Below are 26551 nucleotides of genomic sequence, written 5' to 3'. Positions count from 1 at the left end.
GATCCGGGGGAGTCTTGTCTGACTGCAGGGCCCTCTCATGGTAGAGGGTGCAGGTCAAAAAGCCCTTATATGCCAACAGGTGTTATTGTGTCCAGGCAAGATGGGGGGTAATTCAGCAGAGTGTTTGTTGGAGAGGGAGAGATTAAAGGGAGGGCAGCTCCTGGAAAACCACATACAAGAGCACGTACTGTACATATACTAAGGAACACCACTCACATGTATGATAGCAGCAAAAGGTCCGAGTGAAATTAAGCATTTCTAGCAACAAAATAAAAAGATTTTTTTCCAACGTTAAGGTCTATCTTCTAGGCAAGAGGTCAAGGTGTGTTGACTTGGATTTGACGGAGGTCTAATGAGGCACCACAATGTACTACTGGGTCACTGTGGCTGAACTGGGGGTAAGTACCTTCAAAAACAGGAGGGGGAAATAAAAAGAAAGTGGCCCTTATGGTAAAAAAATTACGAACACTTAATGAATTAAGATTGGAGTCATAAAACATACTTGGTTTGGACTAAAACACAAACAATCATTAACTACTCAGACAGGGCATGCGGTACAGAATCACATCTGGTTGGAGTGTTTCAGAGTTTGTTTTCCTCATGTCTGTGGAGGGAAAGAAGGAGCACAAACAATCTCCAATCGCCACCAGTCATTCACAACGACAGTTATCCACAGAGGAAAGCAGACACAGACCATCACAGAAACACCTGCTTCCGGAAAACATACTGCTCTAACATGTACAAGGCATGAAGTACAAGCTAACAAATAAGGCAATTTAAACAGGACCAAGCAGTGTTCATTTGTATTGGCAGCCCAATGCTGCTGTTAGTGTTGTAGAGAACACAAAAGCTAGTAGGCCTACCTACACCATTCAATATTGATAAATATCACAAGAGAACCCCCAAAATGAAGAATGTTTTCCACTGACTTTTCTTTCAATTGAAGTTGGCTCAGACATGACTAGCTTAAATCAAATGATCTTCTCAGGGAACCAAAGATCTATCTGAGGAGGCAGTAGTGAGTAGAATGAGAGAAGGTTATTTTCTCTGTGGCCAAACAACAACAGTTTTATCCCACATATTACCAGTCATTTAAGGCAGGTCTTGTGCATTACAATCTGTGAAGTTGAAATTCTGGCGTTCTATCTTATGTTCCAGGATCAAAAGGCGAGACATTTCCGGACATTCCTATTTCCTGAGCCTTAATAAAAACACAGTGAAGACTGATACCTGCTATCTAGAACTGTCAAAGTATACTAAACACCATAAAGTTATCTAAGCAAAGGAACTTGAAAGAAATTAATGCCACCGGTGTCTTATAATACCACTTAATCAAACTCAAAGCGTATTTTATTCCACTTCCTTGAAAATCTGTGCAAGAATCTTTCACTGCATAACCATTCCATGATAAATAATGGCACTGCATGGACCAAGCAATGATGTTAGTCTCCCATCCTTCCCACCACAATACAGCCCAACCTTGAAGGCAACAGCAAGTAAAACATCACTCATGTACCACTCACTTCTCCACCCAAGAAATACAAGCAAATAATCAATAGGCATGAGAGATGGTTTATTCCCAATCCCTAAACCTAGTCAGACAGTAAACATTTCTATCGCACCGGAACCGACACTATCTAGTACTATATTACTCCACAAAGAGAACCCTTTAGCAAACACACACGCACGCACACACACAAGTCTGCGAGGGGGAAGGCAATGGCAATCTGGGAAAATGAGTCCATCCATATGTTTGATCCTCTCAACATAAGGACCCAAAATAAGGACTTCCTCACGGCGACAGGTCTTAAAATGGCAACCTCCCATCACACAAAATAAACATCCTGACTTACTTTACAGCGCTGAGTATGATCACCTTCAAAACCTTCAATCACAAAAAGTCACATATCAAAAACAATGTGTTTTAAGAAGAAAATAAAGGTAGGTTTGACGGTTAGACTAACTGTTAAAAAAAGGCACCATTCCTATGTGGTGTATCTTGTATCATGCTCTGTCCCCTACCTGTATCCATAATAATGAGATTTCTGCAGAGCCCCTCTAGAGAGGAACAAGGAGGCTGGGGGAGGTTAATTAGGCATGGGGATATAGGCTACTACTGTCTACTCTTTTCAGGGGGTCTAATGTAAAATCTGGGTTTTGAGGTGTGAGGAGGAGGTGGGAGGAATCACCAGGGGTTGGTGGCGCCCCTCTTTAAGACCAGTGTTGAGACTAAAACAATAACTTCGCAGGAACTCATTGGAGATGCTCAGCATGATCACACTGGAGAAAAACAGTCATTAGTGGTGTTGCTCTGGCAGACATGGACTCAAAGAGGGGACAGACAGACAGCCTAGTCTAGACTAGCATGGCACAGCCTGGCCTGGCAGGGGCAAGGCACTCCTCTCCCCAATGTCTATGGTACACAGACAGCCTGGTGATGCATCTGCTTGCTCTGCCTTTCTTGGACCGTCCTCTTTAGTTTCAAAGTTTGTTGTTGTCGTTTCAGCCTCCACCGTCAGTCTTCAAGTCCATGCTGCCACTACGCGCCATAGGTCCACCCCTCACCCCGAACTGGTGAGCTGTGCAAGAGAAGGATAAATTATTAAGACATTGTGTAAGGACTCAGCATCTCTGCTGTGAATAAATCAATCAAATGTATTTTATTTAAGTACTTTTTACAAATCGGCAGTTGTCACAAAGTGCTATACAGATACCCAGCCTAAAACCCCAATGAGCAAGCAATGCAGAAGCACAGTGGCTAAGAAAAACTCCCTAGAAAGCCTGGACCCTAGAAAGAAACCTAGAGAGGAACCAGGCTCTGAGGGGTGGCCAGTCCTCCTCTGGCTGTGCTGGGTGAACTATGTTGTTGATTATTCTTGCGATCAGATATGGGCAGTATTTCTGTTACATGTATTTGAAATATGTATTTAAATTACTTTTGAGTATTTTGTCATTTGTATTACACTGGGCTGAACTACACTCCAATGAATTTTGTAACAAGATAATTTTGAGAATTTGTATTTTCTATACCTATTTTTTTTTTTTTACAGTTCACAATTTTGTGTGCCTCCTTTCACCCTTCATTCGTATAAGAAGTCTGATTGCACTATGGTGTGATCAGAGTGTCTGCTAAATGAATTAAATATAAATGTATATGTAAAAATTAACAATTGCGAAGCATGCTGAGTATTATTCTAATGAGCTCCGGCCCAAAACAAGGTCAAATAATAATACAGTGTGCTTTGCAGTTCATTTTGGTATGTTCATATATATATATATTTAGGTAATTTACCAGAAATTCTTATCCAGAGTGACTTCCAGTCAGTGCATTCAACTAAGGTTGATAAACAACAACATATCACAGTCATAGCAAGTAAAACGTTTCTATAACCGTTACTGAGAATGTTGTTGCTGTATGGGCCGGCTCCTTGCAAATGTATTTTAAAATACAAAATACATGTATTTTACATCAGATACATTACAAAATACAAGTATTTTGTCGTTTATTTTGATACATTGATCTTTATGGTATTTTGTAATTGTATTTTGTAATTTTTGCCCTTCCCTGCTTGCGATAGTCGGTAATGGGCTGAGTCTATGACTGACCTCCATCATGACACCACACATCGGCAGCTCATGCAGTCCTGTCCACTCTCGTCAGGAGGGTTGAGCTTCCTCAGCTTGTGCTGCCTGATCTCTCTGACTAGTGTGTAGAAGGCATCCTCTACCCCCTGCAAACACCCACACACACACACACACACACACACACACACACACACCTTCAGAACTACATAAAATCTGCAAACACACACACACCTTCAGAACTACATCAATCTTGTGTGCTTTTCAAAGGCGGATCGGTATCACCAAGGAAACGGCAATCACATCGGACCTAACCAATAGAACATTTGAAATGGTCAAAACGAGAAAGTGTGTGTGTGTGTGTGTGTGTGTGTGTGTGTGTGGAAGCGTACCTGTCGTGTCTTGGCCGAGGTCTCGATGTAGGGAATTCCATAGCTGCGGGCCAGTTCCTGTGCTTGCCGCGTGTCCACAGTACGTGCCGGGAGGTCACATTTATTACCCACCAGCACCATGGGTACGTCATCAGAGTCCTTCACACGCTTGATCTGTTCCCTACAGGAGGACAGAAAGACACTGGTCAGTTCCCTACTTGGTCTAACCTGTTTCTCATTTAACGTCAGTGTACAGAAATGAGGACCTTACTCCACATTACATCAGCCTTATAACAGAGGAACTACCTGTGGTAAGCACTTGCAGCTATGGAGAACCTAGTCATGGTGACTGTAAACATTTTACGTACATTTCTTTAGTCATTTAGCAGATGCTCTTATACAGAGCGACTTACAGGAGCAATTACGGTTAAGTGCCTTGCTCAAGTGCACATCGATAGATTTTTCACCTTTTTCACCTTCGAACGCTCAACCACTAGGCTACCTGCCGGCCTCTAGGCAAACACTATGTGACTGGCTGTACACATAGCCACCTGTTACAAAGTCATTCCACAACTAATGCATTATGTAAAGTTGCCATAATCAATTCCAAATGAAGGAGCTCAGAGTTCATTTGTAATTTCACCCTTCTGTATAGGATCCTACCTCCCTCTCCTACCCTCCATAAACAACACCCCAGTCAGACAAACAAGGGGCTCTATGACCCAGAGGAGCAGGCCCTGCTGTGCAGCACTGCTGGAGGGAGGGAGAGAGGTGGACAACAGGCAGGCGCGCAGCAAACAGTATGACCTCATCTCTCCAACAGCCATCTAGCCAGTAGGCCAGGGGAGTGTGAGTGTGTGAGGGGAGTGGGTCAGATCTATCCATCAACTCAGCCCGTGCCACCTCAACTCTCTGAGTCTGTAACTCAGCACAGTCACAGGCAGGACAGCTAACCTGGGTGGAGGAATTGTAGTGGTGGCATTTCAGGATGTCTTTTTCCACGGTCGTGCTGTGCAAAAAAAGACAACCTGGGACGCGCATGCTCAATGTCCATGGCTGTGCAACTGAGGAGATGGATGGGAAAGGCAGCAAACATGAGCTCACCACTAAAGCAGTCAGTCAGATGACTGTCTGACTGTGTGAGGAGACAGGGTCAGATCTATATATCACCCCCTCAATTTACCTTCATCACCTAGCAGTACACACAATAGCCAATGCAAGCCCACCAACACCTACACAACACTGATCTATGGTCCGTTTGGTGTGATTTGTAGATCAGTGACTCTGCATAGCGCTTTGGCCAGGTCGATCCCCTGTATAGTGCAGGCCAAATGGTGGGCAACAGGCACACCTTACCAATCCCATAGCTGGCAGTCTGGCATTAGAGCTGGAGTTAACACAGAGGGACTGAACGAACTGCACTCTCCCGCTGTCTATCACATGAACAATTCATCTTTAAATAACCTGACCAGTGTAACTCAGTAGTCATCCTCTATTCTGGCCCGGGATCTGGGATGGGGAGTATTATTACAGTGTTGAGTGTACGTCCATCTTTAGACAGTGATATGGTGTTATTAACAGAGCTTTGGAACCTGGCACACCAGGCTATGTCAGGAGTAACACTGGGGGAGACAAATGTGCTGTTAGAGTGTGTGGTTCCCCAAATATAACAACCTTCCTCATTACCAATAAAACAAACAAGAGGGAGAGAGAAAGAGAGAGACGGGGCGTGGGGAGAGGGAGGAGGCAGAATAGATTATCTTCGTCATCATCGTCTCCATCTGGAATTCCTCCCTCCCTCCCTCCCTCCCTCCCTCCCTCCCTCCCTCCCTCCCTCATCCTTGGGGGTGCTCCCCCTCTCCTCTCCTGCATCTCTTCTCTGGTCCAGTGTTAATTTGGCAGCTATTTTAGATTTAGTTATGGTCTTAGTTTTAGTCTTAAAATACATTTTAGTCTTAGTCACATTTTAGTCATTTCACCCTTCGTTAGGTTTAGTTATTATCAGTTGACTAAAACTCTGGACAATTTTTGTTTAGTTTTAGTCACAGCCATTTTAATCACATAATAGACAGTGCTTTTTAAAATATTAAATAATGAATAATTAGGCTACCTCTAACTTCCATCATGTGCACATTCAGATATCCTTTTCCAACTAGGACTACTATCCCGTCATATACCTTAGCTGGCAACATTAATAGTGGCAGATTGTAACCAATGCCAGCCATAATTAACTACATAGGCTATAAAGTCTTGCCTACAGGTTAAACAATTCACAGCTCTGATTTTCTACACATAATAACCGTCAAGGAGGTAAATAACAGTTGTTTCCTTGAAAAGGGGAGAAATTCAGCTTTACAAAAATGCCAGAAGTTTCAAGTTTTATTAGTCTTATGTACGGGATACACATGGTATACATCGTCCAACAAAATGCTTACTTGCAGGTTCCTTCGACAATGCAACAATAAGAAATAATAAAAGATAAGAGTATGAACATAAAGTAAATGGCTCAGTGGAACAGAATATACATTTTTAGCATAAGTATAGTACAGGAAGGCACAATTTACAGTCCAATATTTACATGTGTTTTAGGGGGGGGGGCAGTGTATAAACTGAGCAGTTTAATAAGAGTCTGGTAGCAGCAGTTGTGATGTGTGTGTAGCATGAATGTCCAGTTGAAGTCGGAGGTTTACATACACCTTAGCCAAAAACATTTAAACTCAGTTTTTCACAATTCCTGACATTTAATCCTAGTAAAAATTCCCTGTCTTAGGTCAGTTAGGATCACCACTTTATTTTAAGAATGTGAAATGTCTGAATAATAGGAGAGAGAATAATTTATTTCAGCATTTCTTTCTTTCATCACATTCCAAGTGGGTCAGAAGTTTACCTACACTAAATTAGTATTTGGTAGCATTGCCTTTAAATTGTTTAACTTGGGTCAAACGTTTCAGGTAGCCTTCCACAACCTTCCCACAATAAGTTGGGTGAATTTTGGCCCATTCCTCCTGACAGAGCTGGTGTAACTGAGTCAGGTTTGTAGGCCTCCTTGCTCGCACACACTTTTTCAGTTCTGCCCACAAATGTGCTATAGGATTGAGGTCAGGGCTTTGTGATGGCCACTCCAATACCTTGACTTTGCTGTCCTTAAGCCATATTGCCACAACTTTGGAAGTATGCTTTAACTTCCTGACTGATGTCTTGAGATGTTGCTTCAATATATCCACATAATTTTCCTTCCTCATGATGCCATCTATTTTGTGAAGTGCACCAGTCCCTCCTGCAGCAAAGCACCCCCACAGCATGATGCTGCCACCAACGTGCTTCACGGTTGGGATGGTGTTCTTCGGCTTGCAAGCCACCCCCTTTTTCCTCCAAACATAACGATGGTCATTATGGCCAAACAGTTCTGTTTTTGTTTCATCAGACCAGAGGACATTTCTCTAAAAAGTAAGATATTTGTCCCCATGTGCAGTTGCAAACCGTAGTCTGGCTTTTTTATGGCGGTTTTGGAGCAGTGGCTTCTTCCTTGCTGAGCGGCCTTTCAGGTTATGTCGATATAGGACTCGTTTTACTGTGGATATAGATACTTTTGTACCTGTTTCCTCCAGCATCTTCACAAGGTCCTTTGCTGTTGTTCTGGGATTGATTTGCACTTTTCGCATCAAAGTACGTTGGTGTCTCCTTCCTGAGCGGTATGACGGCTGTGTGGTCCCATGGTGTTTATACTTGTGTACTATTGTTTGTACAGATGAACGTGGTACCTTCAGGCGTTTGGAAATTGCTCCCAAGGATGAACCCGACGTGTGGAGGTCTACACTTTTTTTTTTTTTGCTGATTTCTTTTGCTTTTCCCATGATGTCAAACAAAGAGGCACTGAGTTTGAAGGTAGGCCTTGAACTACATCCACAGGTACACCTCCAATTGACTGAAATGATGTCAATTAGCCTATCAGAAGCTTCTAAAACCATGACATCATTTTCTGGAATTTTCGAAGCTGTTTAAAGGCACAGTCAACTTAGTGTATGTAAACTTCTGACCCACTGGAATTTTGATACAGTGAATTATAAGTGAAATAATCTGTCTGTAAACAATTGTTGGAAAAATTACTTGTGTCATGCACAAAGTAGATGTCCTAACCGACTTGCCAAAACTATAGTTTGTTAACAATACATTTGTGGAGTGGTTGAAAAACGAGTTTTAATGACTCCAACCTAAGTGTATGTAAACTTCTGACTTCAACTGTATTTGATCCCCTGCTGATTTTGTACGTTTGCCCACTGACAAAGACATGATCAGTCTATAATTTTGGTAGGTTTATTTGAACAGTGAGAGACAGAATAACAACAACAAAATCCAGAAAAACGCATGTCAAAAATGTTATAAATTGATTTGCATTTTAGTGAGGGAAATAAGTATTTGACCCCTCTGCAAAACATGATTTAGTACTTGGTGGCAAAACCCTTGTTGGCAATCACAGAGGTCTGACGTTTCTTGTAGTTGGCCACCAGGTTTGCACACATCTCAGGAGGGATTTTGTCCCACTCCTCTTTGCAGATCTTCTCCAAGTCATTAAGGTTTCGACGTTTGGCAACTCAAACCTTCAGCTCCCTCCACAGATTTTCTATGGGATTAAGGTCTGCAGACTGGCTAGGCCACTCCAGGACCTTAATGTGCTTCTTCTTGAGCCACTCCTTTGTTGCCTTGGCCGTGTGTTTTGGGTCATTGTCATGCTGGAACACCCATCCACGACCCATTTTCAATGCCCTGGCTGAGGGAAGGAGGTTCTCACCCAAGATTTGATGGTACATGGCCCCGTCCATCGTCCCTTTGATGTGGTGAAGTTGTCCTGTCCCCTTAGCAGAAAAACACCCCCAAAGCATAATGTTTCCACCTCCCTGTTTGACGGTGTGGATGGTGTTCTTGGGGTCATAGGCAGCATTCCTCCTCCTCCAAACACGGCGAGTTGAGTTGATGCCAAAGAGCTCCATTTTTGGTCTCATCTGACCACAACACTTTCACCCAGTTCTCCTCTGAATCATTCAGATGTTCATTGGCAAACTTCAGACGGGCCTGTATATGTGCTTTCTTGAGCAGGGGGACCTTGCGGGCGCTGCAGGATTTCAGTCCTTCACGGCGTAGTGTGTTACCAATTGTTTTCTTGGTGACTATGGTCCCAGCTGCCTTGAGATCACTGAGAAGATCCTCCCGTGTAGTTCTGGGCTGATTCCTCACCGTTCTCATGATCATTGCAACTCCACGAGGTGAGATCTTGCATGGAGCCCCAGGCTGATGGAGATTGAGAGTTATTTTGTGTTCCTTCCATTTGCGAATAATCGCACCAACTGTTGTCACCTTCTCACCAAGCTGCTTGGCGATGGTCTTGTAGCCCATTCCAGCCTTGTGTAGGTCTACAATCTTGTCCCTGACATCCTTGGAGAGCTCTTTGGTCTTGGCCATGGTGGAGAGTTTGGAATCTGATTGATTGATTGCTTCTGTGGACAGGTGTCTTCTATACAGGTAACAAGCTGAGATTAGGAGCACTCCCTTTAAGAGTGTGCTCCTAATCTCAGCTCGTTACTTGTATAAAAGACACCTGGGAGACAGAAATCTTTCTGATTGAGAGGGGGTCAAATACTTATTTCGCTCATTAAAATGCAAATCAATTTATAACATTTTTGACATGCGTTTTTCTGGATTTTTGTTGTTGTTTTTCTGTCTCTCACTGTTCAAATAAACCTACCATTAAAATTATAGACTTATAATTTCTTTGTCAGTGGGCAAACGTACAAAATCAGCAGGGGATCAAATACATTTTTCCCTCACTGTATATATATATATATATATATATATATATATATATATATATATATATATATGCGTGTGCATGTGTGTGCATGAGTGAGTGCATGTGTGCTAAGGTGAAAAGAATCAGAGCAGGTGGTTAGTCAGTTCAATTGTTCAGCAGTCTGGTAGCTTGTAGATAGAAAATGTCTCAGAGCCTGTTGGTATCAGACCTCATGCTCCGATATCGTCTGCCCCTCGTGGCTGGGGTGTGTGGGGTCCTTGATGATGCTGCATGCCTTCCTCAGGCATCGTTTCAAGTAGATGTCCTGGATGGTTGGGAGCACGGTCCCAGTGATTTACTGAGCCATCTTCACCACACGCTGGCCTTGCGGTCGTGGACGGAGCAATTCCCGTACCAGGCCGTGATGCAACCAGTCAGGATGCTCTCGATGGTGCAGCGGTAGTATTTGGAGAGGACCCGGTATTACTGTACTCCTAATATTCAAAAAATAGCATTCATTTTTCCCACAGGAAAAAAGCAACCGCATCTCGCATTTGCAGCAACACTTAGGATTGAAAACAAAAAAAAGATGAAAAAGAGCTTCATGTCAAATTGAATGTCCATTCGTCTCATGTGGAATTGTCGTCTCGTCACATTTGTCAACTAAAATTAAAACTAATTTGTAATTGTTTCCAGGGCATCTCATCTCGTTATCGTCATAGTTTTAGTCAGGAAAAAGGTTGTTGACAAGTATTTTTCATCATAGTTCTGATTGACGAAATTAACATTGCTCTCTCTGGTCTAATTGAGTCAGGATCGATTTAATTGACAGCGTGCTGTAATCCCTCCAGTCGGAGGCTAGCTTTTTTTTGTTGCTTTGTACAGCCCTCTGTCCTGACACACACACACACACACACACACACACACACACACACACACACACACACACACACACACACACACACACACACACACACACACACACACACACACCTGTACTGGTGGATGTCCTCGAAGGACTTGGTGTTGTTGATGGCGAAGACACAGAGGAAGCCCTCCCCTGTCCTCATGTACTGGTCCCTCATGGCACTGTACTCCTCCTGACCTGCAGTGTCCAGGATGTCCAGCAGACACGTCTCCCCGTCAATCACCACCTGCTTCCTGTACGAGTCCTAAAACAGGGGGAGGGATATCCTCCAGTTACACTGCTACAGCCAGGCTGCCTCCTTATTCTTTACCCAAGTGTGTACTTGCTCACACCCACTTAAGGATGGGTGTAAGTGAATCGGCCCACAGCCACAGTTGCCAATAAACTCAACCGCTGTTGCACACTTGTTACCATTGACATTTAAGTCATTTAGCAGACACTCTTCTCCAGAGCAATTAGGGTTAAGAGCCTTGATCAAGAGCACAGACAGTTTTCTCACCTATTTGGCTCTGGGATTCAAACCAGCGACCTTTCGGTTACTGGCCCGACGCTCTGAACTGCTAGGCTACATGCCACCTTGTTAGGTTTCAGATAGCTGTAAGAAACATAGTGATGAAGGACTGGATGGAACATCCAATAAATTCCATTATTGACTAAATTAACATATGTAATGACGTATTGATGCGTGTTCAATATAATAACTAACCATTTACAGACGTTTCTTGACTAGGCCTAAAGCATGACCCTGGGACCTAGTTGATCGTTTTTCTCACACCCACCACACACATGTAGTGGAGTGTGTAGTGTGCTGGTTGATATATATGCTAAATCCCTATGCTGTGTGACTGGCCAGGGAAGAGGTAGTGGTATCAAAAGGGCAGAGTAGCAGGGCAAATGTTTAGCGTCCTAACACACAGACACAAACATGTGGTGCAGGGCCTTTGTGTGCTAGTGCATAGGGGCCAGGAATGCACACACACAAAAAAGACATTGTCTGGCCAGAGGCAGGCGTGGTGAGAACGAGAGAGAGAGAGAGAGAGAGAGAGAGGGGAGTGGAGAAAGCAGACAGACTCACTCTCCTGTTCTCTCTCTCTCTCTGTCTCTCCAAATCTCTCTCTCCCTCTCTTATTGTGAACGGAGGGGGATGAAATTAGGAGTAGCGGTGGAATCAAAAAAACATTTGGAGAATTGAATTGATAGTAAGTAGCCATATTTGGTAATGAGATTTTGTAGTGAACAGTAGGGCCGGGACAATACCAGTATCGCGATACTCGTTAGAGTCATGGAAAGGAAACAAAACTGTTTTAGGAAAACAGCCCTAATGTTGGAAACAAACATCTTTATGTTGTCATCCAGAGTCACGTTTATTTATTTTCCAAGCTATAGCACACAATACTCTGCATACAGCAGGTTTTAAAAGGACCAAATAGTACTCTGCTTCGTGTTTTCACTTTTGCCATGGAAGAAATATTGAGATACTGGTATCATCACTGCCCTAGTGAACAGTGGTCTCTCCAAAGAGCCAGCAGAGTCACACTAGCCTACTCTACTCCGTTCACTGCAGACCAGGGGAGGGGCCACATCCGCATGACATCACCCACAGTGATCAGCTGCAGATGTGGACAGAAGCTCTGGACACACACAGTACATACCTCTATGGTGGGGTCGTATTCATCCACAAAGTGGTTCTGTATAAGCTGGATGGTGAGTGCACTCTTCCCCACACCTCCAGCCCCCACCACTACCAACTTGTACTCCGTCATCCTCACTGCTCCCCACACACACACTTCTGCGAGAGAGAGAGAGAAAGCAAGAAATAAATAGTAGGAGAGCAGCAGAAAAACAGGAAGAGTGAAGAGAAAGGTTAATACATTTGATCATGTTTTGTTATTCTTTGATGTACAGTATACATTATTTGATGTACTGTATATTCATGGGCAGTATTCTGAGTCTGACATTAGCTCCCCTAAACCCCTACCGTGCTACTGAGTTTACCACCACCTCTGCCCAGAGGTGAGATGTGTGTGTGTGTAGGGGGGCTGAGACCCCCATAGGGGAATGTGAAAAATGTGCTGAAGGTACTCGATGTTCCCATCCGCTCCCGCTCAACACGAGGGGGAGAGAGGGGAGGGGGAAAAGAGGGAGGGGAGGGGTTTGACACTGGCAGAGTGCTCCTCATTGATGCCTAGTATTGCCTACCTCACAATCTGAAGCCTCGTGTTTTTTTTTTTTTACAGCGTAGAGGCGCTGTTTCTCTGAAAGCCTGTATGTAGCCCATGCAGCACGTGAGCAGGGTATTTGAATAGCCCCTCAATGACACTTGAGTACGATGATCTTGACGCAATAAATAGAACAGCAAAAGGTAAAATAGACAACATATGCCAAAAATCTAACTAACAGACATTATTTCCTTGCTGAGATTCTGTGTTCTATTGAAACCGACAGATATCTGCACACTGTTGAATATACAGTACTTGGTGGCACTGCAACATTGATAGCCAGTGGAGTGGAGAGGACAGAGAAGGGGAAGCCGTGCAGTCAGAAGGTTTTAGGACTACCATGTGTGCCTCCAGTCGCCCTCTTTAGAGTGGTTGGGTCCGGTTAACAGGCACAACCATTACAAACGTCTGCCCTGCCCATACATCATTGGCTCTCACTAAACAACTTGGGTCGTATTCCTTAGTGCAAAAAGTAGGAAAACATTTTGCAACGAATACAAGCGCTTCTTATTGGACAGGTAGGTCCTTCCCCGTTTTGTCCTGTTTGCTTCCATATGGCTGATAGTGAATACGACCCAGTTGGACCAGGCCTTATTCTCTTCAAGAACACATCCTTTCCTCATACCATCCCACTTTATCCCTAGCCTGATGACTCACACTAAATTCTTCCGCTGCTCTACACTCCCATCCACCCAGTTCACTGGCCTATGGGTTTTTACTCTGTCAAATCAGAGCTTTACTCGTTGGCTAGGTCTACTAAGGCTGGCCTGGGATGCATGTGCTGAGAACTTATGGGACAATTACAAGATTGGGGAGGTACGTCCATGGGCGTGGCATAGCGTTTGGCTGAAGCAAGGAGTCTGGGTAGCCAGGCAACTTCATCCCATCACTGATCTGACATGACTGGAGAGAGACTCAAAACAACACACAAGCTGCGGCAGGTAGCCTAGCGGTTAAGAGTGTTGGGCCGGTAACCGAAAGGTTGCTGGTTCGAATCCCCGAGCCGACTGAGTGATGTGCCTGTATGTCGCTGTGGATAAAAGCGTCTGCTAAAATGTAAAACTGTCTGTGTCTTTAGAAATGCCTCCTTTGACAGGTGAGAGCTATATGGTGGAAATCTACCATATCCAATCCATTCACCTATAATTGATCATGAAGGACAGGAGGCAAGGAGAGGGAGCCAAATAAGAGTATTGAGACCCAGACACAGTGAACTATCAAGTGGAAGGGTAAACTCTCTGTACATATCCAGTCTTTCACTGCAACAGATGGCAGAATGGAGTGTGTGAGAGAGATATGGAGATAACCAACAGCATCAGATATGAATGTAGCATAGATGACCTTGGTGATGGTTTTGATCCATGTCACTACACACAGGCCCCACTAGCTCCAGTCAGTGTGTCACCTGTAGCTATATAACACAGTGTCAGACTAGTGGCTTACTTACAGGACATCAGTGCCGTAAAAACAACAAACAGCTAACAGACAGCTATCAACTTGTAATTTTCCCATAAGATGTCAGCACATGCACCCCAGGCCAGCCTTAGCCAACCAGTAAAGCTCTGATTTGACAGGGTAAAACCCCATAGGCCAGTGAACTGGGTGGATGGTAGTGCAGTGTGGCTAAAAGAGCAACACAGCTAAATCGTTGGCAAAAGAAAAGGATTAAACAAATATTCTTAAAATATACAGTGGGGAGAACAAGTATTTGATACACTGCCGATTTTGCAGGTTTTCTTACTTACAAAGCATGTAGAGGTCTGTAATTTTTATCATAGGTACACTTCAACTGTGAGAGACGGAATCTAAAACAAAAATCCAGAAAATCACATTGTATGATTTTTAAGTAATTAATTTGCATTTTATTGCATGACATAAGTATTTGATACATCAGAAAAGCAGAACTTAATATTTGGTACAGAAACCTTTGTTTGCAATTACAGAGATTATACGTTTCCTGTAGGTCTTGACCAGGTTTGCACACACTGCAGCAGGGATTTTGGCCCACTCCTCCATACAGACCTTCTCCAGATCCTTCAGGTTTCGGGGCTGTCGCTGGGCAATACAGACTTTCAGCTCCCTCCAAAGATTTTCTATTGGGTTCAGGTCTGGAGACTGGCTAGGCCACTCCAGGACCTTGAGATGCTTCTTACGGAGCCACTCCTTAGTTGCCCTGGCTGGGTGTTTCGGGTCGTTGTCATGCTGGAAGACCCAGCCACGACCCATCTTCAATGCTCTTACTGAGGGAAGGAGGTTGTTGGAAAAGATCTTGCGATACATGGCCCCATCCATCCTCCCCTCAATACGGTGCAGTCGTCCTGTCCCCTTTGCAGAAAAGCATCCCCAAAGAATGATGTTTCCACCTCCATGCTTCACGGTTGGGATGGTGTTCTTGGGGTTGTACTCATTCTTCTTCTTCCTCCAAACACGGCGAGTGGAGTTTAGACCAAAAAGCTCAATTTTTGTCTCATCAGACCACATGACCTTCTCCCATTCCTCCTCTGGATCATCCAGATGGTCATTGACAAACTTCAGACGGGCCTGGACATGCGCTGGCTTGACCAGGGGGACCTTGCGTGCGCTGCAGGATTTTAATCCATGACGGCGTAGTGTGTTACTAATGGTTTTCTTTGAGACTGTGGTCCCAGCTCTCTTCAGGTCATTGACCAGGTCCTGCCGTGTAGTTCTGGGCTGATCCCTCACCTTCCTCATGATCATTGATGCCCCACGAGGTGAGATCTTGCATGGAGCCCCAGACCGAGGGTGATTGACCGTCATCTTGAACTTCTTCCATTTTCTAATAATTGCGCCAACCGTTGTTGCCTTCTCACCAAGCTGCTTGCCTATTGTCCTGTAGCCCATCCCAGCCTTGTGCAGGTCTACTATTTTATCCCTGATGTCCTTACACAGCTCTCTGGTCTTGGCCATTGTGGAGAGGTTGGAGTCTGTTTGATTGAGTGTGTGGACAGGTGTCTTTTATACAGGTAACGAGTTCAAACAGGTGCAGTTAATACAGGTAATGAGTGGAGAACAGGAGGGCTTCTTAAAGAAAAACTAACAGGTCTGTGAGAGCCGGAATTCTTACTGGTTGGTAGGTGATCAAATACTTATGTCATGCAATAAAATGCAAATTAATTACTTAAATATCATACAATGTGATTTTCTGGATTTTTGTTTTATATTCTGTCTCTCACAGTTGAAGTGTACCTATGATAAAAATTACAGACCTCTACATGCTTTGTAAGTAGGAAAACCTGCAAAATCAGCAGTGTATCAAATACTTGTTCTCCCCACTGTATATACAGTACCAGTAAAAAGTTTGGACACAACTACTCATTCAAGGGTTTTTCTTTATTTTTACTATTTTCTACATTGCAGAATAATAGTTAAAACATCAAAACTATGAAATAACACATATGGAATCATGTAGTAACCAAAAAAGTGCTAAACAAAATATATTTTATATTTGAGATTCTTCAAATAGCCACCCTTTGCCTTGATGACAGCTTTGCACACTCTTGGCATTCTCTCAACCAGCTTAACCTGGAATGCTTTTCCAACAGCCTTGAAGGAGTTCCCACATAGACTGAGCACTTGTTGGCTGCTTTTCCTTCACTCTGCCATCCGATTAATCTTAAACCATGTCAATTGGTTTGAGGTCGGGGGATTGTGGAGGCCAGGTCATCTGATGCAGCACTCCATCACTCTCCTTCTTGGTAAAATAGCCGTTACACAGCCTGGAGGTGTGTTGGGTCATTGTCCTGTTGAAAAACAAATGATAGTCCCACTAAGCCCAAACCAGATGGGATGGCATATTGCTGCACAATGCTGTGGTAGCCATGATGGTTAAGTGTGCCTTGAATTCTAAATAAATCACAGACTGTGTCACCAGCAAAGCACCCCCACAACATAACACCTCCTCCTCCATGCTTTACGGTGGGAAATACACATGCGGAGATCATCCGTTCACCCACACTGCGTCTCACAAAGCCACGGCGGTTGGAACCAAAAATCTCAAATTTGGACTCCAGACCAAAGGACACATTTCCACCGGTCTAATGTCCATTGCTCGTGTTTCTTGGCCCAAGCAAGTCTCTTCTTATTATTGGTGTCCTTTAGTAGTGGTTTCTTTGCAGCAATTCGACCATGAAGGCCTGAACAGTTGATGTTGAGATGTGTCTGTTACTTGAACTCTGTGAAGCATTTATTTGGGCTGCAATTTCTAAGGCTGGTAACTCTAATGAACTTATCCTCTGCAGCAGAGGTAAATCTGGGTCTTCCATTCCTGTGGCGGTCCTCATGAGAGCCAGTTTCATCATAGCGCTTGATGGTTTTTGCAACTGCACTTGAAGAAACGTTCAAAGCTATTGAAATGTTCCGTATTGACTGACCTTCATGTCTTAAAGTAATGATGGACTGTTGATTCTCTTTTCTTATTTGAGCTGTTCTTGCCATAATATGGACTTGGTCTTTCACCAAATAGGGCTATCTTCTGTGTACCACCCCCCCCTACCTTGTCACAACACAACTGATTGGCTCAAATGCATTAAGGAGGAAAGAAATTCCACAAATTAACTTTTAAGAAGGCACACCTGTTAATTGAAATGCATTCCAGGTGACTACCTCATGAAGCTGGTTGAGAGAATGCCAAGAGTGTGCAAAGCTGTCATCAAGGCAAAGGGTGGCTATTTGAAGAATCTCAAATATAAAATATATTTTGATTTGTTTAACCCTTTTTGGTCACTACATGATTCCATATGTGTTATTTCATGGTTTTGTTGTCTTCACTTATATTCCACAATGTAAAAAATAGTAAAAATAAAGAAAAACTCTTGAATGAGTAGCTGTGTCCAAACCTTTGACTGGTAGTGTATATTAGGGCTGTACGACCCCAAAAAATATTTGTCGACCAAAAGTAGTCTGTTCTTTCGACCAATCGATTGGTCAAAATTTTGAAACGTGTATTTTTCCATATATAGACACAACCTATGTGTTTTAATAAAATCAACTATATGTATTGAGATTACGGTTTGATGAAATAAGACAAATGCTTCAAGAGATCACCAGAGATCTAGATAACCAGAAGAAGAAAAAAACCTGACCCAACTATTCTCCTCCCACTCCTGCTGGCGCTCGCAGATTCTGCCATTACTCTCCTAAAGTTGTCGGTAATAAGCTACACGAGAAGTCGGCAACCTTTCTCATGTGGAATACCAATTTAACTTACCATTTCTACCGATTTGCGTGCCAGTTATGGTTTTCATATGCACATTTTCGTGAAACAGTTTCATTTCATTTATAATAATGTCTTCATATCTCAAAATTACTGTCATGAAGTTAATCAAAATTATATCCAAATCTAAAGGAAAATGATACAAACCTAAAAAGTAACTTCTATTGCCATTGCCAACTATGTATAAATAGCCCACATAAAGCCAACAAATAAAAACATTGCAGCCTGCAGGTAGGACATATCCTGATAAAAATAAATATCCTATAAATCACATTGGCAAACACATGGCCTGTCTGCAACGAACTTGAAACATTGTATCAACTATTAACTTGGGTCCGGCCCGAAAACATTGTATAAAATATTCTGGGCGCTCAGAGTTTCCCGCGCCTGTGACAGACACAGCTGTAGGCTATTTGCGCAAGGGATAAGAAGCAGTGCTTGACTTGGGCAGGAGCTCAAGCAGTAGAACATTTGAGGTGCCGGTATTAGCTCAAAAGTATTGTGGAGCTCCTGCACCTAGATATAAACAGTACCAGCACCCAAAATGAGTACCGGAAACCTATTTCAGTCCAAGTAAAGTACTGATAAGAAGTAATCAGGTAGGCTTATTTTATGACGTTTCCACTGGATCAGAGCATGACATTTTTCTCTTTCAAGCTTAGTGGTTTTCAAAAGGGAGAGAGCTGGAAATATTTTTCAAATACAATGAGGAACTATTGTAATTCTCAACGGATGTAAAAACATACTTAATTTGCTTGCTGTTTGAAATGAAGAAAACATTACTTTGAGAAGCTCCACAGGTCATTAGTTGTGGTGCATTAAGCCAATCAGAAATACTATCAGATCCCCAAATGGGCACATTCATATGCCTACATTTACACGCAGACCAGGTAGCCAATTGGCCTACTTCTATGCGTGCGCGTCCTAACTCAACAATGACACGAGCGCTTCAAACAAAAGACAATGACTTAATTGACAAAACTCGTAAATGGAATGAAATAAACCAAAACTTGTTCCTCACAAGTGTAGCATAGTTTGTGCACTCTGCAAACAATGTGTCCACTCCAACAATGATAACGGGAAGACTGTAATAATAATATTGAGTGCATTAACAGAAATTACCATATCCAAAGAAACAAACATTGTAGATTAGAAATGATAGAAATTACTGGTGATAAACAGTGCATTCGGAAAGTATTCTGACCCCTTGACTTTTTCCACATTTTTCCTTATTCTAAAATGGGTTAAATACAAAAAATACTCAGCAATCTACACACAATACCCCATAATGACAAAGCGAAAACAGGTTTTTAGAAATCCACCTGTGGTAAATTCAATTGATTGGACATGATTTAGAAAGGCACACACCTGTCTATAAAAAGGTCCCACAGTTGACAGTGCATGTCACAGCAAAAACCAAGCCATGAGGTCGAAGGAATTGCCCGTAGAGACAGGATTGGGTTGAGGCACATATCTGGGGAAGGGCACCAAAAAATGTCTGCAGCATTGAAGGTCACCAAGAACACAGTGGCCTCCATCATTCTTAAATGGAAGAAGTGTGGAACCACCAATACTCTTCCTAGAGCTGGACGCCCGGCCAAACTGAGCAATTGGGGGAGAAGGACTTTTGTCAGGGAGGTGACCAAGAACCCAATGGTCACTGACAGAGCTCTAGAGTTCCTCTGTGGGGATGGGAGAACCTTCCAGAACGACAACCATCTCTGCACCTTCCAGAAGGACAACCATCTCTGCAGGACTCCACCAATCAGGCCTTTATGGTAGAGTGGCCAGACGGAAGCCACTCCTCAGTAAAAAGCACGACAGCCCGCTTGGAGTTTGCCAAAAGGCACCTAAAGACTATCAGACAATGAGAAACAAGATTATCTGGTCTGATGAAACCAAGATTGAAATCTTTGGCCTGAATGCCAAGCGTCACGTCTGGCGGAAACCTGGCACTCCTTGATTATCTTTTTGGCCTTCCTGTGACATTGGGTGCTGTAGGTGTCCTGGAGGGCTGGTAGTTTGCCCCCGGTGATGCGTTGGGCAGACCGCACCACCCTCTGGAGAGCCCTGCGGTTGCGGGCGGTGCAGTTGCCACACCAGGCGATGGTACAGCCCGACAGGATGCTCTCAATTGTGCATCTGTAAAAGTTTGTGAGGGTTTTAGGTGCCAAGCCACATTTCTTCAGCCTCCTGAGGTTGAAGAGGCGCTGTTGCGCCTTCTTCACCACACTGTCTGTGTGGGTGGACCATTTCAGTTTGTCAGTGATGTGTACGCCGAGGAACTTGAAGCTTTCCATCTTCTCCACTGCGGTCCCGTCGATGTGGATATGGGGGTGCTCCCACTGCTGTTTCCTGAAGTCCATGATCATCTCCTTTGTTTTGTTGACGTTGAGTGAGAGGTTGTTTTGCTGGCACCACACTCCCAGAGCCCTCACCTCCTCCCTGTAGGCTGTCTCGTCATTGTTGGTAATCAAGCCTACTACCGTTGTGTCGTCTGCAAACTTGATGATTGAGTTGGAGGCGTGCTTGGCCACGCAGTCATGGGTGAATAGGGAGTACAGGAGGGGGCTGAGCACGCACCCTTGTGGGGCCCCAGCGTTGAGGATCAGCGAAGTGGAGGTGTTGTTTCCTACCTTCACCACCTGGGGGTGGCCCGTCAGGAAGTCCAGAACCCAGTTGCACAGGACAGGGTTCAGACCCAGGGCCTCGAGCTTGATGATGAGCTTGGAGGGTACTATGGTGTTGAATGCTGAGCTATAGTCAATGAACAGAATTCTTACATAGGTATTCCTCTTGTCCAGATGGGATAGGGCAGTGGGCAGTGTGATGGAGATTGCATCGTCTGTGGGTCGGACATGGTGCCGTTGACCCAGTAATTTATCATGACAAGTATATAAAAGAGCCTCCCTTGTCCAATATCTCTTGACTTTAGAATTATGAGATATTTCGCAACATTATTTTCTGGATGTAACCTCAGCTGACCACAAGATAATTTCGCTGATGCTCCTTGGCAACCGCAGATCCCCTCCCTTAGTTACACAAATTCAGAGTGATGTAACAGAGGACGTAGATCAGCTGTTGACAGATCTGTGAAGAAACTGGGGAAAACGCATATACATTTCCCTGAAACAGGCAACATTTCACTGCAGGTCAGGAGTGTGTGTGTGTGTGTGTGTGTATCAAAAGGCCAATAAGCAGATGGGCACAGACAAGACCACATACACTGGTGGAATCAGTTCCAGTAGGACACCCAATCCTCCGGCCAGCCAACCAGTCAGCCAGCCAGCCAACCAACCCCTCCCTCCCACCACTGCAACCCAGTTTATGGATCTGCCCCACCCTGTATCTTCTACTGCACTCACACAGATCACGTACAAACAAACAAACCCTGGATCTTCTACCCTACATATGCATACTCCTGTATTAAGTACACTACACTCACCACAACCTTCTTGACCAACCAGCCACCATACTGCCCCACCCTACATACTCACTGCACTCAGAAATATCTTTATTACAAACAGCCCCATACACCATCCCCTATCCTACACTAACCTCCTGTCCTGACATGTGTGTGTGTGTTTGTGTGTGTCTGCCCCACCCTACCTCTACAGTTTCAGCTCCTCTAAGCCCTGTTCCTCCTCATGTGCTCATAAAACTGTACACATACTCCCTGTGTGTACACAAACAAACACATCTGCCTACACACAGCAGCTGCAGTGTTCCTAGAGGAGAGGAGTAACTTGTGACATCAACCTGGACTCTGGACAGTGATGAGAGCAGGATACACAACACAAAATCCCCCAAAACACCCCATTTACAAGGCTAATGCAGTGGCAGGGAGTCAAAGGCAACAGACACACACCAAGTAACTCCTATATTTGTCTCTGGGTGTATTAATAGATCACCCAACTCCGCTTCTCTAGAGCCCATGTGTGTGTGTGTGGGGTCCAGACCAGGGTGACTTGTTGATGAGCAGACTGTTGGGTCACTGATGTTAATGATTGAGGGAAAAGCATTCTTCTTGCTTGCTGACAGAGCAACTGCCCTCTGCTCTGCTCCAAACAACTTCTCCTACACGGCTGTTCCAACAGGCTCTATACCAGACTGCCACAGGGTTTCATGGAAACAGGTAGCTGTCCAAATCTGCTAGACCATCACCAATGTCAACACTCACAGGCTTGTGAAAACAACTTGATGGCAATCTCTCTCTCTCTCTCTCTCCCTCCCTCACACACACACACACACAGGAAGGGAATGACCACAACCTCAATCGTGTGGGCAAACATTTAGCTACTGTAAATAAAGTCAGTAAAAACGCACGGAACATCCATGCACGCACACTATTCTCGTCTATGCACACACAATGCACTAACATAGCCAGATTCTGGGCATATAACTGGTTATTACAGCAGAGGTGGAGGACATGTTTTGAGGCATATCTTGGCTGAGCTTGTGCCTGCCCTGGGCTTCTATAGTGTTATCTCCTGAAGCAGGACGCTGTAACAGAATACAAATAAGTGATTAATTCTATTGTGATAGAGGTCTGGTCCAGAGAGAGAAGCTGCTGCATTGATCCATCCCTCTGAATCAATAGGGGAGATGGCTTCTTGCATACAGGCCATTGTTGCCTTTTCAACATGGAGATTTATAGTGGCAGATCTATCTTACTGGGCTATCAATCCTGACATGCAGGTGGACAACTACAGGGATGACAGGATAGGATGACATCACAGGAGAGGAGAGGCACAACCAATCAACAGAATGGACTTGGCGGGTAGGCCAATCAGGGAGATGGTGGAACCTTCCCTTCCCCTCACCTGAGTCTCCTCTTCTGTCCTAAGACTCCTAACCAATCCACTCCCTTGGTGCTCCCCCCTCACCTGTTCCACCTCCGTTGTAATGAAATATCAAATCAAAATCAAATTTTATTTGCCACATGCGCCGAATACAACAGGAGTCGACATTACCGTGAAATGCTTACTTACAGCCCTTAACCAACAATGCATTTATTTCTTAATAAAAAAGTAAAATAAAACAACAACAAAAAAGTGTTGAGAAAAAAAGAGCAGAAGTAAAATAAAATAACAGTAGGGAGGCTATATACAGGGGGGTACCGGTGCAGAGTCAATGTGCGGGGGCACCGGCTAGTTGAGGTACTTGAGGTAATATGTGCATGTGGGTAGAGTTAAAGTGACTATGCATAAATAATTAACAGAGTAGCAGCAGCGTAAAAAGATGGGGTGGGGGTGGGGGGGCAGTGCAAATAGTCCGGGTAGCCATGATTAGCTGTTCAGGAGCCTTATGGCTTGTGGGTAGAAGCTGTTGAGAAGCCTTTTGGACCTAGACTTAGCGCTCCGTTACCGCTTGCTGTGCGGTAGCAGAGAGAACAGTCTATGACTAGGGTGGCTGGAATCTTTGACAATTTTGAGGACCTTCCTCTGATACCGCCTGGTATAGAGGTCCTGGATGGCAGGAAGCTTGGCCCCAGTGATGTACTGGGCCGTACGCACTACCCTCTGTAGTGCCTTGCGGTTGGAGGCTGAGCAGTTGCCATACCAGGCGGTGATGCAACCAGTCAGGATGCTCTCGATGGTGCAACTGTAGAACTTGTTGAGGATCTGAGGACCCATGCCAAATCTTTTCAGTCTCCTGAAGGGGAATAGGCTTTGTCGTGCCCTCTTCACGACTGTCTTGGTGTGTTTGGACCATGATAGTTCGTTGGTGATGTGGACACCAAGGAACTTGAAGCTCTCAACCTGTTCCACTACAGCCCTGTCGATAAGAATGGGGGCGTGCTCAGTCCTCTTTTTTTTCCTGTAGTCCACAATCATCTCCTTTGTCTTGGTCACGTTGAGGGAGAGGTTGTTATCCTGGCACCACACGGCCAGGTCTCTGACCTCCTCCCTATAGGCTGTCTCATCGTTGTCAATGATCAGGCCTACCACTGTTGTGTCGTCGGCAAACTTAATGATGGTGTTGGAGTCGTGCCTGGCCATGCAGTCATGGGTGAACAGGGAGTACAGGAGGGGACTGAGCACTCACCCCTGAGGGGCCCCCGTGTTGAGGATCAGCGTGGCAGATGTGTTGTTACCTACCCTTACCACCTGGGGGCCGCCCGTCAGGAAGTCCAGGATCCAGTTGCAGAGGGAGGTGTTTAGTCCCAGGATCCTTAGCTTAGTGATGAGCTTTGAGGGCACTATGGTGTTGAACGCTGAGCTGTAGTCAATGAATAGCATTCTCACGTAGGTGTTCCTCTTGTCCAGGTGGGAAAGGGCAGTGTGGAGTGCAATAGAGATTGCATCATCTGTGGATCTGTTGGGGCTGTATGCAAATTGGAGTGGATCTAGGGTTTCTGGGATAATGGTGTTGATGTGAGCCATGACCAGCCTTTCAAAGCACTTCATGGCTACAGACGTCAGTGCTACGGGTCAGTAGTCATTTAGACAGGTTATCTTAGTGTCCTTGGGCACGGGGACTATGGTGGTCTGCTTGAAACATGTTGGTATTACAGACTCAGTCAGGGACATGTTGAAAATGTTGAAAATGTTGAAAATGACCAGTTGGTCAGCACATGATCGGAGTACACGTCCTGGTAATCCGTCTGGCCCTGCGGCCTTGTGAATGTTGACCTGCTTAAAAGTCTTACTCACATCGGCTACGGAGAGCGTGATCACATAGTAATCCGGAACAGCTGGTGCTCTCATGCATGCTTCAGTGTTGCTTGCCTCGAAGCGAGCATAGAAGTGGTTTAGCTCGTCTGTTAGGCTTGTGTCACTGGGAAGCTCGCAGCTGACCTTCCCTTTGTAGTCTGTAATAGTTTTCAAGCCCTGCCACATCCGACGAGCGTCAGAGCTGGTGTAGTACGATTCAATCTTAGTCCTGTATTGACTCTTTGCCTGTTTGATGCTTCGTCGGAGGGCATAGCGGAATTTCTTATAAGCGTCCGAGTTAGAGTCCCTCTACCTTGAAAGCAGCAGCTCTACCCTTTAGCTCAATGCGGATGTTGCCTGTAATCCATGGCTTCTGGTTGGGGTATGTACGTACGGTCACTGTGGGGACGACGTCATCGATGCACTTATTGATGAAGCCAGTGACTGATGTGGTGTACTCCTCAATGATATCTGAAGAATCCCGGAACATGTTCCAGTCTGTGCTAGCAAAACAGTCCTGTAGCTTAGCATCTGCGTCATCTGACCACTTTTTTATTAACCGAGTCACTGGTGCTTCCTGCTTTAGTTTTTGCTTATAAGCAAGAATCAGCAGGATAGAGTTATGGTCAGATTTGCCAAATGGAGGGCGAGGGAGAGCTTTGTATGCGTCTCTGTGTGTGGAGTAAAGGTGGTCTAGAGTTTTTTTTCCTCTGGTTGCACATTTAACATGCTGGTAGAAATTAGGTAGAATGGATTTAAGTTTCCCTGCATTAAAGTCCCCGGCCACTAGGAGCACTGCCTCTGGATGAGCGTTTTCCTGTTCAGTTATGGCCTTATACAGCTCATTGAGTGCAATCTTAATGCCAGCATTGGTTTGTGGTGGTAAATCGATAGCTATGAAAAATATAGATGAAAACTCTTGGTAAATAGTGTGGTCTACAGCTTATCATAAGATACTCTACCTCAGGCAAGCAAAACCTCAAGACTTCCTTAGTATTTGATGTTGTGCACCACTTGTTGTTTACAAACAGACCGCCACCCCTTGTCTTACCGGAGTCAGCCGTTCTATCCTGCCGATGTAGCGTATAGCCTGCTAGCTGTATGTTGTCCATGTCGTCGTTCAGTCACGACTCGGTGAAACATAAGATATTACAGTTTTTAATGTCCCGTTGGTAGGATAAGTGTAATCTCAGGTAATCTAATTTATTTTCCAATGATTGAACATTGGCTAATAGGACTGATGGAAGAGGCAGTTTACTCGCTCGCCGTCGGATCCTTACGAGGCACCCCGACCTACATCCACGATATCTCTGTCTCTTTCTCCTGCGAATGACGGGGATTTGGGCCTTGTCGGGTGTCTGTAGGATATCCTTTGCGTCCGACTCGTTGAAGAAAAAATCTACGTCCAATACGAGGTGAGTAATCGCTGTCCTGATATCCAGAAGCTATTTTTGGTTATAAGCGATGATGGTAGAAACATTATGTACAGAATAAATTACAAATAACGCGAAAAAACACACATAATAGTACAATTGGTTAGAGGGCTGTAAAACGGCAGCCATCTTCTCCGGCGCCATCTCTATCGAATGTAAGTAATGAAATAAAACGAATGTTTTATTAAAGTAAAGAAATGTGAATAAATGATGGTTAATAAGTGATAAGCAGTAATGGGCAGTCACTACCATCATGGGAATATTATTAATTGTTTTATTCTGTGCTACAGCATTCAATCCACATAATGCATAGTGCATTTCATATCTAAAACAATTAATCGAAA

The 26551-nt window shown here is 44.3% G+C and overlaps 1 protein-coding gene across 1 annotated transcript in view; it reads right to left on the bottom strand.

The window, feature by feature from the left end:
• Positions 1-285: 285 nt before the first annotated feature.
• LOC311137627 (GTPase HRas) overlaps positions 286-26551 on the bottom strand; it is a 43533-nt gene continuing 17267 nt past the window's right edge. Inside the window, exons 2-6 of the mRNA XM_084172133.1 lie at positions 12319-12455; positions 10732-10910; positions 3975-4134; positions 3607-3731; positions 286-2579 (exon numbers count right to left, since the gene is read on the bottom strand). Of these exons, the coding sequence (XP_084028259.1) occupies positions 3612-3731; positions 3975-4134; positions 10732-10910; positions 12319-12429 (570 nt within the window). The 5' untranslated portion in view covers positions 12430-12455 and the 3' untranslated portion in view covers positions 286-2579; positions 3607-3611. The remainder of the gene's footprint in view (positions 2580-3606; positions 3732-3974; positions 4135-10731; positions 10911-12318; positions 12456-26551) is intronic.

This window comes from Coregonus lavaretus, assembly GCF_964263955.1.
Source record: "Coregonus lavaretus genome assembly, chromosome: 11".
Taxonomy (NCBI): domain Eukaryota; kingdom Metazoa; phylum Chordata; class Actinopteri; order Salmoniformes; family Salmonidae; genus Coregonus; species Coregonus lavaretus.
This window is presented reverse-complemented; position numbering and strand designations above follow the sequence as displayed.